The sequence below is a fragment of the Marmota flaviventris genome, chromosome 12 (assembly GCF_047511675.1).
Source record: "Marmota flaviventris isolate mMarFla1 chromosome 12, mMarFla1.hap1, whole genome shotgun sequence".
Lineage (NCBI taxonomy): Eukaryota > Metazoa > Chordata > Mammalia > Rodentia > Sciuridae > Marmota > Marmota flaviventris.
In genome coordinates this window covers 16,743,741-16,757,780 of record NC_092509.1, presented here as the reverse complement: position 1 = coordinate 16,757,780, position 14,040 = coordinate 16,743,741, and the positions used below count along the sequence as shown (strand labels likewise).

Genomic DNA, 14,040 nt, shown 5'->3' with positions numbered 1-14,040 from the left:
TAGTTGCTGATTGGCAGGCAAGTTGGTGAAACCTGTGATCAAAAAATAGTAGAACATTAATTTAGGTCACTGCAGTTCAATATGAAATATGAAATAAAACAAGTTCAGGATTTTTTAAAATACAAAATGTGTTGTAAACAAAACTCTTTAGTTTGTACATTGCAGTAGGAGAAGGATTAAAACAGTGATTGCATTGAAACCAAGAAATTTGCCTATTACCATGTTGTATGAATGTAACATCTAACACCTTGACTACTCCTGAAAAGCCTTGAGCAGCAGAGTCTCTGGGGCCAGATTGCAGAAGGCCTGTAGGTATTCAATTCCTTTTGGATCCTAAGTCATTTTTATCTCATCTTGGACTATTCACCATCACAGGATAATATCAAGAAGATGTCTCATGGAGAGATGAGGCAGGAATTTGAAATATGTCGTGCTGTTTATTTGTTTTCCTAAAGGATTTAAAGTTTTAAAAAAAAAACTGTCAAAAAGTTTTTTATTGTATATATTTAATTCTACTTAATGATTCTTTTTTTCTTGATTTCAAAAGTTTTAAATAGCCAGATGCAGTGGCACACCCTGTAAATCCCAGCAGCTTGGGAGGCTGAGGCAGAAGGATCACAAGTTCAAAGCCGGCCTCAGCAAAAGCATTAAGCAACTCAGTGAGACCCTGTCTTTAAATAACATACAAAATAGGGCTGGGGATGTGGCTCAGTGGTCGAGTACCCCTGAGTTCAATCCCTAGTACTCCCCCCAAAATATCTTAAATAACTTAAAATATTTAGTATACCTTTATCTATACTCATGTATTCCCCTGCCCCAAATCCCCAAACCCTAAAACCCTGATTTTAAGAAGATTCGAAATTGAGAAATTTAGGACTCTGTAGGAGAAGGGGTCAGTTTTTGTGCTCTTTATGTTGATTATGATCACATGACAGAGGCCGTTAATAAGATCCATGTCTGGGGGAGTGTCACCAGTGGCCGAGTGTGTGCACACATGCTCAAGGCTTCAAGTCTAACCTCCAGCACCAAGGGAAGAGTATGTCCTCATGTGCAACTTCAAGACAGTGGCAGTGGTGCCATTGCAGTGGCCCTGCTGCCCTCCACTCCCTGGAACCCTTCCTCACAATTTCTGTGGTGACTGTTTTTCTGTGGTCTTGCCACGGGCGTTATAGATGAAGGAATTTTGCTTGGTCTTGGGACAGTACCCCAGTGTTCAGGCTTCTGTGATTGTATGAGTCAGAGATGTTGGGAACTTACTCCTCATTCCTGGAATCAAAATGGAAAATACGTTGAAGCCTTAACATGAAAATGGCGTTGGGCAGCCTTCATCTAGGCTGCACCAGCAAGCTGCCCCTTCCCCGGCTGCCTGGTGCTCCCTAGGAAAGCCTGGTGACGGCACGCCTGCCCAAGCAGCGCTTCCCTCTTCATAAACACAGCAGAAATGGGCTCAGGTCGGGTTCTTGGGTGTTCTTCCCTTTTCCCCTGAGCTTTGTACCAAAGTCTGAGATTCTAGCCTTTCCCACTCATTCTCCCTTGATTGTTGTGTGTGGAGATGGGAAGCCAAAGGGATGCGTGTACCAGCCTTTCCTTGGAGGATGCTCCCTGGGTCCTCATGCCCATTTGTATATAACTGGAAGTGTGTGTATGTGATAGTACAGTTACTGTGTGTCTCTTGCTTTGTGTTCATAGGCAAACTGTGGACAAGAAGTATGAAGGTCGCTTACAACATTCTGCATAAACTAGGTACAAAGCAAGAACCCATGGTGCGGCCTGGAGATAGGGTAAGTGGGGCTGCAAAGTATCCCCCTGGGAAAGATCCCTCTGTCTTAGAACCCTGGCGTGCAGCCTGTGCTCCCAGCCCTGTTTTGGGAGGCTCTCTCAGGTTCTCTGTGAACCCAGACCAATTATGTTCAGCGTGCCACTAATCTTCACAACTCAGCGAGGTTGTAGATTCTCTTATTTTAATGCATCAAGAACATCAGGCTTGGGGTGAATCATGAAGGCATCTAGCTCCTAAGTGGCAGAGCAGTGCTCTTACCTTAAAAAGATATGTTTTACTGTCAATGTGACAGGCAGTCTTGGAAGTAAACCAATGCTAGGGTTCTTTTCCCAGTTTTAAATTTCTTAAAATAGTTTTTTGCCCTTCTATCGGAGAGCAAATTTTTATTTTATTCTTACATCAGCCAGGTAAGTTGATGAGGACGGGTTTTAGTATTTCCATTTTAATGTTGAGCCTGAGCAGTTGATAATCTTACCTAAGCCTTACATCTCAATTTGGATGTAGAAAAACCCAGTTTCCTTGTCCTTAAATATATAGCCTTTTTTCCATATGCTGGCATGTACCTTCAGTGCCTAGATGCATATCTTTCCCAAAGGTCACCAAAAGAACAACATGTAAATCATCATCTAGAACACCAAACCCAGTAGGCGATGTAGACCTGGCCCTCATGGGGTTTCTGATCAATGGTTGAAGCAGACCACTGTGGACTGTGGTTCTTCCTAGTGTTTTCTGGAATAAGTTTAGCCCCTAGCTTTTAAAAATAAATTTTAGATGTTAAACTTCTCCATCATAAAATTTACAAGGCTGGAATAATTTCAGCAGTGTTCACTGGCATACTGACAGACATATGCACCGAAGGAATGGAAGAGAGAAATTGGAAATCAACCCTCATGTAGGTGGTCCAGATATTTCAACAGCGTGCCAGCATACTTGGTGGGAAAGGGACAGTCCTATCATCAAACAGGACTGGGAAAACCAGATATCCACCTTCAAGAGAATGGAATTGGACCCTTACCTAATACCATGTCAAAGAGGAAAAAATAATCCTGAAAGTAGACCAAACTCCTCCTAAACATCAGAGCTAAAACTACACAACTCTTGGGGTCGGGGTTGGCGGAGGGGGGAAGATGTTCATGATGTTGGCAATGATTTCTTGGCTCTGACACCAAAAGCAGGTCAACAAAAGAAAAAAAATGGTCTTCATCAAAATAAAAACATACACAAAAAGGCACTCAAAGGAAATTAAAAGGCATCTACAAAAGGAAGAAAATGTAAATCGTATGTTTAATAGCAGATTCATATTTGGAATATAAAGAATCCCTACAGCTCAATGACAGTAAAAGAAAAAACCAAACTATCACAATTGAAACATAAATAAAGGACTTGAATGGGCATTTCTCTAAAGATTTTAAAATGGTCTATTTACAAGCACATGAAAAGATGCTCAACATCACTCATCATCAGGGAATTGCAAATCAAAACCACAGTGAAACATCACTTCGTATCAAGAAAGTGAGTCTTAGCAAAATACAGAAGATAAATGTTCACAAGGACACAGAGAAATTAGGACCCTGACGCATTGCTGGGAAGAATGTAGGATGAGGAAGCCCCTGAGATGGATGATCCACCTATAATCCCTCAAAAAGTTACATCAAATTGCCATTTGACCTGGCAATTTCACCTCTGTGTTTATGCTGAAAAGTTCAACAGGTATTTGTATACCTTTGTTCATAGCATTATCACAAAGCCCAAAAGGCAGGACAGCACATGTGCCATGGACTAAGGAGTGGCCAAGCACCATGTGGCAGGTGCATTCCATGGAATGTTACTTATTAAGTTTTAAAAGGAAGAAAGTTCCTTTCCACATGCTGTGTGAAAGGGCACTAAGTAAAACAAGCTGGACACCAAAGGACAAATATTGGGGATTTCACTGACGTGAGCTTGATACGTGGATAGAGTCAGAATGCACTATGGTGATTGTCCAGGGCCAGAGGAGGGTGAAGGAAGTTACTGTTCAGCCAGGGGAGAGGTTCAGCTTGGAGCATGTTGAGGGTCCTTTGATGGTGAGATTATACTCGGTGCCACTGAACTGTATGATTGTGGCTGAAGTGAAATTTTCTATTGTGTATGTTTTTTCACAATGAAGAAAAGTCACTTGTGTTGGCTCCCTTATCTAATTTGGTTCATGATCTGAGTCACTTTTTAAGAAAATCTTTTGTAGTCTGGCCTCTAGATTTTTGAAGTTTCTATATGAAAAGTACATATTAATAGGTACCTGTGTTCAGGTGAGATGTTGTGGGTAAAATGAGGGCAGTTTTGATGAAATGTGTAAACAATTTCTTTTTTCAGTGGTAGCCAGGTTGGATTAGCTTGAGGGAGCTACTTAAAGACTGTCCAGCAGGGCACAATGGTGCATGCCTTTAATCCCAGCGGCTCAGGAGGCTGAAGCAGGAGGATTGCAAGTTCAAAGCCAACCTCAGCAACTTGGGCACTAAGCAACTCAGTGAGAACCCTGTCTCTAAAAAATGATTAAAAAGGGCAAGAGATGAGGCTCAGTGATTAAGTGCCCCTGAGTTCAACCACTGGTACCAAAAGTACACGTAGCCAGTGTCTGATATTCATCTGCGTGTAATACTTATTATTAAGTGCATATGTTAGACAATTGATGATAATTTTCTGTTCTAATTAATAGGATAGTTTATCTGCTTCAAAAACTCGTTTTCAATAAAATACTGCAGAGTAAAGAGCGTTCGGTCTTTACTATAAAAATTACCCACTTTTCCTGTGGGTGACTATTCTAATGCGGTGTGGAGAATACCTTCTTGGACTTCAGTAAAAGGCATTTATAATGTGCAAACTAAATGTTTGAGGATATTGTGAGAAATGCTGAAAATTTAAAGATGGATCACAGGTAAGGTCTGACATCAAGAAGCTCGCACTATTATGCCATAGACACACATTGATAATTAGTTTTTACATACATGGGAAAGTAGCCAGGCACTGTGGCTTGCACTTGTATTCCTAACTACTCTGGAGGCTCACATGGGAGGATTATAAGTTCAAGGCCAGCCTGAGCAGCATGGTAAGACCCTGCCTCTGCCCCCGCCCCCAAAAATAAGGGTTCCCCAGAAAGGTGGTAAGAGCCAAATTCTTTGAGGAAGAGAGATTGTTTTTACTTAGGGGAATGTATGGGATCTGAAAATACTTCTCCAGGAGAAAAAATAAGCCTTTACCCTCGTTCAGGTACTGTAAATAGCATGAGGAGGAGCCAGGAGGGAAGGTCTAGTGTGCAGGTGAAGAACACCTTGCATTCAGACAGTATTTTGGGAGTGCACCATGAAAGGCCTTGGCACAGCCGGTAGTGTGAGCTCTTGGCTCCTGATGGCTTGCTGCCCGTTGTACCCCATGGGTGATTGCCGGTAGGCACACATCAGAGGAATGCACCGAGAATTAACAAAGTGAGCTGTTGATTAAAATTATGCATCTACTTATGCAGTCTTACACTGGGATGGCTATGGAGTTACTAGTACAACTTGACTTGTGATTGATGTACTAAAGGAAAACTTAATGGAAACTTTTCAACATACATCAGTTTTCCAATATCTCATTCTGAAAAGTCGGCTAGATGAGAAAGTCAGAAAAGGAAGGGAAGAATTTGTTTGTCTACGCACATGAAGCTGCTACTCCTCAAGACAAATGCTTTTTTAAAAAAAGAGCCTTTCAGGTATTTGATCTTTCTGTACTCAGTTTCTTTGAGACCATGCAATAATGTACAACTTTATATTTTACTTTTATTTTCTTTACAACCTTTCATCACATTTGAGTACAGTTCTGCAAAATTCTGCAGTGCAGCACTATGAGCATGAACTTCAGCAGTGACCCAGTGGCAAGTTGAAATCCTGGATGCAGTGGGTCTTATCTGAGCCCGTGTGCTGATGACTGGGACTGGAGCCAGTCCTGGAGTTCTCCTTGGAAAGGAGTGATCCACACTCTGGCTCTGGGAATGTTGCTTACCTTTGTGTTTTTTTTTTTTTTTCCCCCTCATCTGCCCTTGAAGACTTTCACCTTCAGAGGTGATATTCTGGGAAGAAGAGGTGATATTCTGGGAAGAATAACCAGCCTGTATTTAACTAGTCCTTTGTAAATGGGCTGTCCTGGGTGGAACTTGCCAGGCCAGGCTATGCCATGGCATGGTTGGCTTCCTCAGGCCGTTAGGTCTGCTTCATGGGAACAAGTTGTGCAGCAGCAGCGACCTGGAAATCTTGCAGAATTCCGATTGCACATTGCTTCCTTGTCGGACTATGATTTGGAAAACACGCTGTCAACACTCAACTCATCAAATGAAGGAGAGCCCTTGTGGCTAATGCAACCTCACACTGGTTATAAAAATTGTTGCTTGTGCTTCATGTGTGAAGACATACAAATAAATTCTTCCATTCCTTTTCTGACTTATCTAGCTGACTTTACTAAACCATAAGAAGGCCATACGGATTCATCATATAATCCTAAACTTATGCTACTACCAACGATTCTGTATTGCCAGCTTGCTAGTGTGTCTACCTTAAAGGCCCAGCCTGCTCCCTTCTCATCTGCCATCACAGTCCCTTTATGCCATCCTGCTTCCTTAGATATTGAGACAAATTAGCATGTCAGGTCTAACTGTTCATACTAAAATTAATAAGGTGCTTTAAGGAGAACTTTGGAATTTCAGAATGAGATATTGCAAAACTGATGCATGTATGTCCAACCATGGGATTCGTGTGCTTATGTTAACATATGTGCCCAACTTGACTGTCCATATGGAAAAGTAATGCTAATGCTACAGCAACAGGTGGGAAGCATTCACGTTTAAATAGAAGCAGAGTATTTCAGAATCTAGTGGGTTTGGAAATAGGACAGATAAGAAATTTTCTAAAATCTGAGAATAGGAAGGAATACTTAAGATATATTATTGGGGTAACAAGAGAGCAAGTTGGGGCTTACATTGAATTAGCTGAACTGTAAATAAGGCACGTGCCAGGTAACAGTATGGATCTGTGGCAGTCTGCTTATGCAGTGGTGGTCCCGTGTTATTGACTAGTGAATTTGCAAGTACATTCTATGCTCTTTCACTATCACAATAATACCTAAGGACGCATCTTTCAGAATGCTCTACTAAAATGAAGTCTAGGTTAACTTAAGAGTTGTCAAAATTGGAGGAAATACTTATTGAATAATAGACAATCATATAAAGGAAAAGTTTGAGCAAAGCATTAAATGTCTGCATCAATAAAAATAAGTCTTTGCATCAAATATAAAGTATTAATTACCCTTTTTCCTCTCTAGCTTCTGCATACCAGAGAATGCATAGGATCTTTAACCTCTGAGGTTGACTTATTTTGCTTAAGGATGGTCTCTGCTTCCATCCATTTTACTATAAATTCCATATTTCATTTTTCATGGCTGAATAAAACTCCATTATGTATCTATATACATCACATTTTCTCTATTCATTCATTCATTGATGGACCCCTACTGGTTTCATTGTTGTGAATTGTGTTACTATAAACAGAAGTATACATATATCACCGTAGTGAGTGAGTTTATTTCTTCAGGGTAAATACCAAGAAGTGGGATACCTGGGTCATGTGGTGGTTCCATGCCTGGTCTTGAGGAGCCTCCACACTGATTTCCACAGTGGTTGTACTAATTTATTAGTCCCACCAAGAAAAAGAGTTCCTTTTTCTCCACATCCTCTGCATTTATTTTTTTCTCCCTTTTTTAGATACACAGGACAGTAGAATGTGTTTTAGCATATTATATATATGTAGAGTATAACTGATTGTAATCAGGATCCATCAAAGGGAGATCAGTAGAGGAAAAGGACCGAGGGGTGGGTTGTAGGGGGAGAGTGAAGACATGCTGGGGAGTGATACTGGACACATTCTATTGTTATATTGTGTGCGTGTATGAATATGTAACAAGAAATCCCATCAGTATGTACAGGTATAATGTATCAGTAAAAATGGAAGAAAAAAGTTACTACTGTCTATTCATTCAAATTTTAGGGAACATATTGAAACACTGATTAAAAAAAAAGATAAGGGACATTAGCGTGCACAAGGTATGCCAGGCATCACAGTAAACTCTCCAGGTAGTTTTTGCTCATTTGACCTTTACTATGACATGAGGATACGTTTTCTGTAGTTCTCATTTTTCAGGTAAGAACTAAGACCTGGGCCAAGATTATGCATGAGGTTCCTGAGCTGAACCGATATGGGATCTGAATTGAGTCTTCTCTGGGCTTGGATCCCAGAGTATCTGTTCAGCAGCTTACTAAAAAGTAATGTAACCATTGAGTTATAATAGGGAGGGTTGCATCAAAATTCAGGGAACTACTTTAAAAGCTCAGTGGAAATAGTAAAATAGTGTTACAGTGTCGTTCCTTCTGTGTGAAAAATTATGTGGATATAGAAAACAGGCAAAAAGACATAGCTATATCCTGGTGATTATATTATAGATGACCGTTGCTGATGCTTGTCCTTCACTTAAACAGGTATTTAACATGTTATGTGGCTTCACTAACATGCTTCTTTATATATAGCACTTAGTTTTTATTCCAGCAGACGTCCTTATTTAGGCCTTAAATCCTACTACTGGGCGGGGTAAATCCTGTGGTGTCTTAGAAAGCAAGAGACTCTGCTAATGTTGCAATTCCTTCCTGGCCTATCCCCACAGGTGGCACTGGTGTTCCCCAACAATGACCCAGCTGCATTTATGGTGGCCTTCTATGGCTGCCTGTTGGCAGAAGTTGTTCCTGTGCCCATCGAAGTGCCACTTACGAGAAAGGTAAGAAACTCATTGATCACAGTGAGCTCAGGGAAATGACAGGCTCTGTTGCAGTTGAGTGTTCTGTTGGGTTAAGAACATGTAGGCCACAGTTTCTAAGATGGCCTTGCATCTCCACTGGGTGTGGATTAAGATGCGCTGACATGTTGTCACTGTTTCCTGAGGCTCTGAATGGGTCTTCATCGGTTCTCTGAAAGGCAACAGTTATGCTCTCCCACCACTCAGCTGCCAGGGCATGCTGCTTCCCAGAGCGCTCAGCTGAGCTGAGGAATGTCAGTCCATAGAGTGCCATTTCTCAGTATCATGCGCACTTGACAGCCGGCTAGGTGTCCTGTGCACCAGGGAGCCAGGTAAATTATAGCTTCTTAATTCTGTTTTGTTGTGGATGGCAGAGGGTTTTGTTCAGACTTCTTGACATGATCAAGCCTCAGGTTTACCTGTGATTTATAAGATCTTGTTCTATAATTAATTCTATAATTAAAATAAGCTTATTTGGTATGTTCAGCGTTTTGTCCAATGTGAACTACTATTCGTATACTACTGGGCAATCTTGGTCTCTCAGTCTGTAGGGTTGTGTGGTGGTGGTGTTCAGCAGAGCAGGGCTGTAGCAACTTCAAGAGGAGTAGAGGGAGGACGTGTCTGTGGAGGCTGCCCTGATTTACTTAGGCTTCATTTACACGTCTGTAATGAACAAACTAGGCTGACCCTTTCAGATCCCAAAGGCAGAGCACTTGCTTGTAATCCAGGCTGTTTCCAAAGAAACACCTGCCTGTCTTTGTGACTCCTCCGACATTGAAATTTATTGATTCAGGATATAAGAAAACATTCTGCTGTTCTTGGAACACATGGGTAACTCTCCAGGGCCTGTGCAGGTTCTGTGGTCATGTTTTACACTCTGCTCCTTGGATGGGAAGGGGGAGAGCGTGGGGCTCCTCATGAAAATGGACAGGGAGGTTGCCATTTTAATTTCCTATTAAAAGGCTAAAGAGTTCACTAAGCATGTGACATTGTGAGGCAGGGCTGCAGGGGAGGGACCCACTACCCCAACCTCAGTGCCCCCTCCAGCAGAGGTGTTGAGGATGCCGTTGCCACCTTAGGGAGTGCCTTGTCCCTGCATGATTTACACTGGGACCCCAGATGTGCACTAGTCACTCATCTTCCCAGTCTGAGGATGTTCACAGCCTGTGAGCAGAAGAGTGAGAATTGGGGATTTGAGTGGGATGACCATGGACTCCTAGTGGCTCTTGCAGCCCCACCACTACCCTAATCCCGGAATCCAAGATGCTGCCATTCAATTGGTGTGTATTCTAGTGGGCAGAGGCTCTCTAGAAGTCAAGGAGCCTGTGCAGGGTTAGTGCTCAAGGCTCAAAATTCTTTGTTTCTAAGCAATAGCAAAGTATAATGTGGAGGAACTCCTGGGCTAATGTGGGGACTGGGTCTGAGGCTCAGTAACTAGATGCCCAACAGTTAACCACTGTCATTAGATTTGTCTTTTTAAATGTATAGCCTGGTGTTTTCTGAACAGGGTAGGTTCTCAGGGGCCTAACCTGAGGACAGGGGGTAGACGACTTTCTGAGGAGTATGTATACTGCCCCTCAATGGGCAGGGGTGTCACACTGTGATCTGGAAACAGGGCAGAATTCGAAAGGCCTCCGCAGCAGTGGTGCACAGAATCCCAGGGGGCAGCCATTTGGGCCATGAACTTTTTCCTGTACCACATTTTAAAAATACTAGGAAATGCAAAGTAACTTTTGAGTCCAGTTTGGTAGAAATGCAGACAACCTTTCTAAGGGGGTACTGATGTGCAGGTGTGTGACTATGGAGCAGCAATAAGCAAGAGAAGGGGAGGGCTTTCTTCTGTCATAGGGAGACCTGCCAGTTCCCTTAACTGGGACAGCCCTGTGCACCCAAGGAGAGGTCATTGGTCTTACTGTGCATGGGGTGGGATTGGCCTGGGGCTGTGGGACATCTCAGAAGGCACTCTGTGGTCAGAGGGCAGTGGGGATAGAGGTACAGCAGGGGCTGGGATCTCTCACTGAATGGGAAGCCAGGGAAGCGCCACCTGTCCTATAGCTCACTCATTTTCTGGGATGCAGAGTGACAGGCCCCACTTCGTGGCCTTGATCTTAGGACCAGAACACATAGGCGGAGGGGCTGAACTGTGTACATACTAAGGACAACAGGACATGAAAGGTCTTCTGGGCCAGAGTGGTGGGGAGTGCCAGGGCCTGACCAGCCACAGGGAGTCGTTCACTCCTACTGAGCTGTTCAGTCAGCAGAGGGTGTCTGTCCGGCACCTGCAGGTGTCACTCCCTGTGCTCCTGCACATTGCTAATGACTTGCAGTGGTTAAAGTTTCTAAACGTCATGTCAAAGTAGAACCACTGACAGGAGGCCACGTCTTGTGTGTGTTGACAACTTCCTGTGAGTGGTCAAGATGGCGTTTTGATAGAGGAAACGTGTAGAGAGCTCTAGGATATTGGGGACCACGAGTTGGGGGCAAGGGACTGGGGCTGAGAAGCTGTGGGGATGGGGTAAAGGCCTCCTCTGGGTGCGGAGGGCAGCTCCAGGGAGACACCCCCTCCCCAGCCAAGTGTGGTGAGCAGGACTGCTGGCATGTGGGGTTTATGTTCACATACTCCTAGGGGTATTGTATGGATGTTCATGTGATCGAGCAAGTATATAGTTGGGCCTGTGTGTGTGTGCATGTGTGCTCATTAGTGTAGGCACAGATGGTGCAAATGTAAATGGATGGGTGTACTCATCTGCACGTATCTACTTGTGTGTGTGGAGATTTGTGCAAGCATATGTGTATGGGTGCGTGTATGTTTACTGGGGATAATTGGTGAAGCCAGATTAGCCAAACTTTGGTAACTGTTGATGCTGAGCACATGGAATTCCGTCTGTTCTAAATTTCCATCATAAGTGCAGTTTTAAATATGTGGCCAAAATACATTAATCACCAAGTGAGGTGGCACCCATGATCCCAGTGTCTCAGGAGGCTGAACTGGGATTGCAAGCTCAAGGCCAGCCTAGGCAACTTGGCAAGACCCTGTTTCGAAAAAGTCCAGGCTATATCTCGGTGGTAAAGTGACTCTGGAGTCAACCCCCAGCATCTCCCTCAAAAAATTGATGAGTGTATCATAGTATTGTAAGGAAAACTTCTCTTACCAATTTATTTACTCCACTTGGTTACATTACCATAATCATAAATTTTAGTGTTTTGTGTTGGGCCTTTGTGTGTGTGTGCATGTGTGCTCATTTGTGTAGGCACAGATGTGGGTGCAAATGTAAATGGATGGGTGTACTCATCTGCACGTGTCTACTTGTGTGTGTAAAATCGTTTAAGGTTCATTTCTTCATTGATCTCACCATTATTTTATGCCGTCTCCTAAGAGCTGACAAACTGTGAAGTTGGCAATTTGAGTAGGCAAAGGAGGAGATTGGACGAACACTACCAGTTTGAGTGCTACACATCCAAAATGAGTTCATGTGGGGTGAGGGGTGACTTCATGAGCTTGTGTTGTCTATGTTGGTCAGAGAACCCTTTTGTGGGTGCTTTCTGAATGAGGCTTGGGTGGGATCCAGTGACATATCCAAACCAGCCTAATGTGATTGCTTGAGGAATCATTGCCAGGCCAATCATTTACAAGGAGGAACTTTTTAGAAAGTAGCATCAGTCAACCCTTTATATTTTGGCAAAGCACTGAAAACGAGAATTGTGAACTCGGGTTTATAGCTTTTCTTTAGCAGAGAAAACAAGTCATCAAGGAGATTTTTGTGGTAGAGGCTGATCACCTGCCTTTGCTGGCAACATTAGGGAGATAGTGGTAGCACCAGCGCCCACCCTACTCCCCTCTGAGAGTGGCAGTGCATCAGCCTGTATCCCAGAAATAAACTGCCTGTGGAAGACAGGTGTGCTGGGGAGAAATATGTGGGAAGTGACATAGTGATTTCGGAGCCCTGGTGCGCATCCGTAGGGGGATTCCTTTCATTCACATCATTCCTAGGATGTCTCGCTGTTTCCCTGGGTAGCCTTGGATCTGTCAGGAGGGCAGGTAGCACCCTTCCAGAGACAGCATGGGGACCTGATGTATTCTGGGAATCTGTGGCTGCTGGCTGGAGGGCAGCTGGGTAGCTTGTCCTCAGGGTCTGTGCTGAGACAGCCAGGCCCGTTTTCTGATGCCAGTGTGCTCAGGGTCCCCTGGTACATGCTGTGATGTGTGTTGAGGGGCTGGCTCTAGGTGTCTGTCTGGGGTGGGGACAGGCCTGGTAGGTGCTGCTTGAGAGGGCTGCTGGGAGCTAGGTGCAGAGGTCTTCTGAAGGCCTGTCTGCTGGGCCCGGAGAGGGCTTTCTGGAAGGAGTTGAAGAGGAGCAGGTATGAGGTCCATACTCCACACTGACTGCAGCAGCCTCCTTCCGTCCCGCCTGGGCTCCCTCGCTTAGTCTTGGGTCTCTTTTTGTACATGGCTTTATCACTTATGGGATTAAATCATGTGTGGATATTAGGAGGACAGAGTGCCAGGGAGGCAGGACTCTGGGCCAGGAGGCCTGAGTGTTACGGCCGCCTGTCAGTGTCTAATTGGTCACTGCATGCTGCTGTGGATGACTGACCCAGCCGCTCCCCTTCACATTGCCATGCCCGATTATGAGTCCCCTTGAAAAAGCATTGCCAAAGGGAAGAGTGCTCTGGGAATGTCCCTAAGATGGGGACTGTCCCCCTCTACTGAGGCCCAGAACTCCCTCCCCTTTCAGGGTTTAGAGTGCACACATCTTGTTTGTTGGTCTTTGCTCCTTGAAGATACCCTGAAGAGACGTGTGCTCGCTGCAGATTTAAATGGACAATAAGAATAGTATTGATCAGGGCTGGGGTTGTGGCTCAGTGGTAGAGCACTTGCCTCGCATGCATGAGGCACTGGGTTCAGTTCTCAGCACCAAATACAAATATATTATGTTCATCTACATCTAAAGAAAAAAAATTTAAAAAATAGTATTGATTAAACTTCTGACAAACTACAGCTTTGAAATTGTGATGCTGCTTTATTTACCCAGGTGAAAACACTGTGCTTTGTCCCCTGGTTTCCTGTTGGTGGGGCGGGCATGGGTGTAGTTGGAGCCAGGCCCTCTGCTGCACCCATGGCCAGCAGGCTGTGCTTGGGCTCCTGCTGGGGGCCCACACGGAGCCATCTGGGCGATGCAGCCATGACTCATTCACTGCATTAGGACATTTTTATTGCTGGGAAATTCTGGCTACTTTGGAGCTTGGGTTTTATTTTCTGAATCAAACAATTGCAAAGCAACAGCCAGTGTGACTGGTGGGAGTAAGAAAATTGAATTGAAGTGACTCTGCTGCACATTTATCTTTCTGTAGGGCAGCTGGAAGTAATGGGCAATAAAACTCACACAGGGTGGCAGTTCCTTCTGCAGCTGGAG

General features: G+C 44.0%; 1 protein-coding gene across 4 annotated transcripts in view; it reads left to right on the top strand.

Moving 5' to 3' along the window:
• Dip2c (disco interacting protein 2 homolog C) overlaps window positions 1–14,040 on the top strand; it is a 367,804-nt gene that overhangs the window by 245,056 nt on the left and 108,708 nt on the right. For all 4 annotated transcript variants that reach the window (XM_071619869.1, XM_071619867.1, XM_071619868.1 and 1 more), the window contains 2 exons: window positions 1,690–1,781; window positions 8,498–8,608. In XM_071619869.1, coding sequence (XP_071475970.1) covers window positions 1,690–1,781; window positions 8,498–8,608 — 203 coding nt within the window. The remainder of the gene's footprint in view (window positions 1–1,689; window positions 1,782–8,497; window positions 8,609–14,040) is intronic.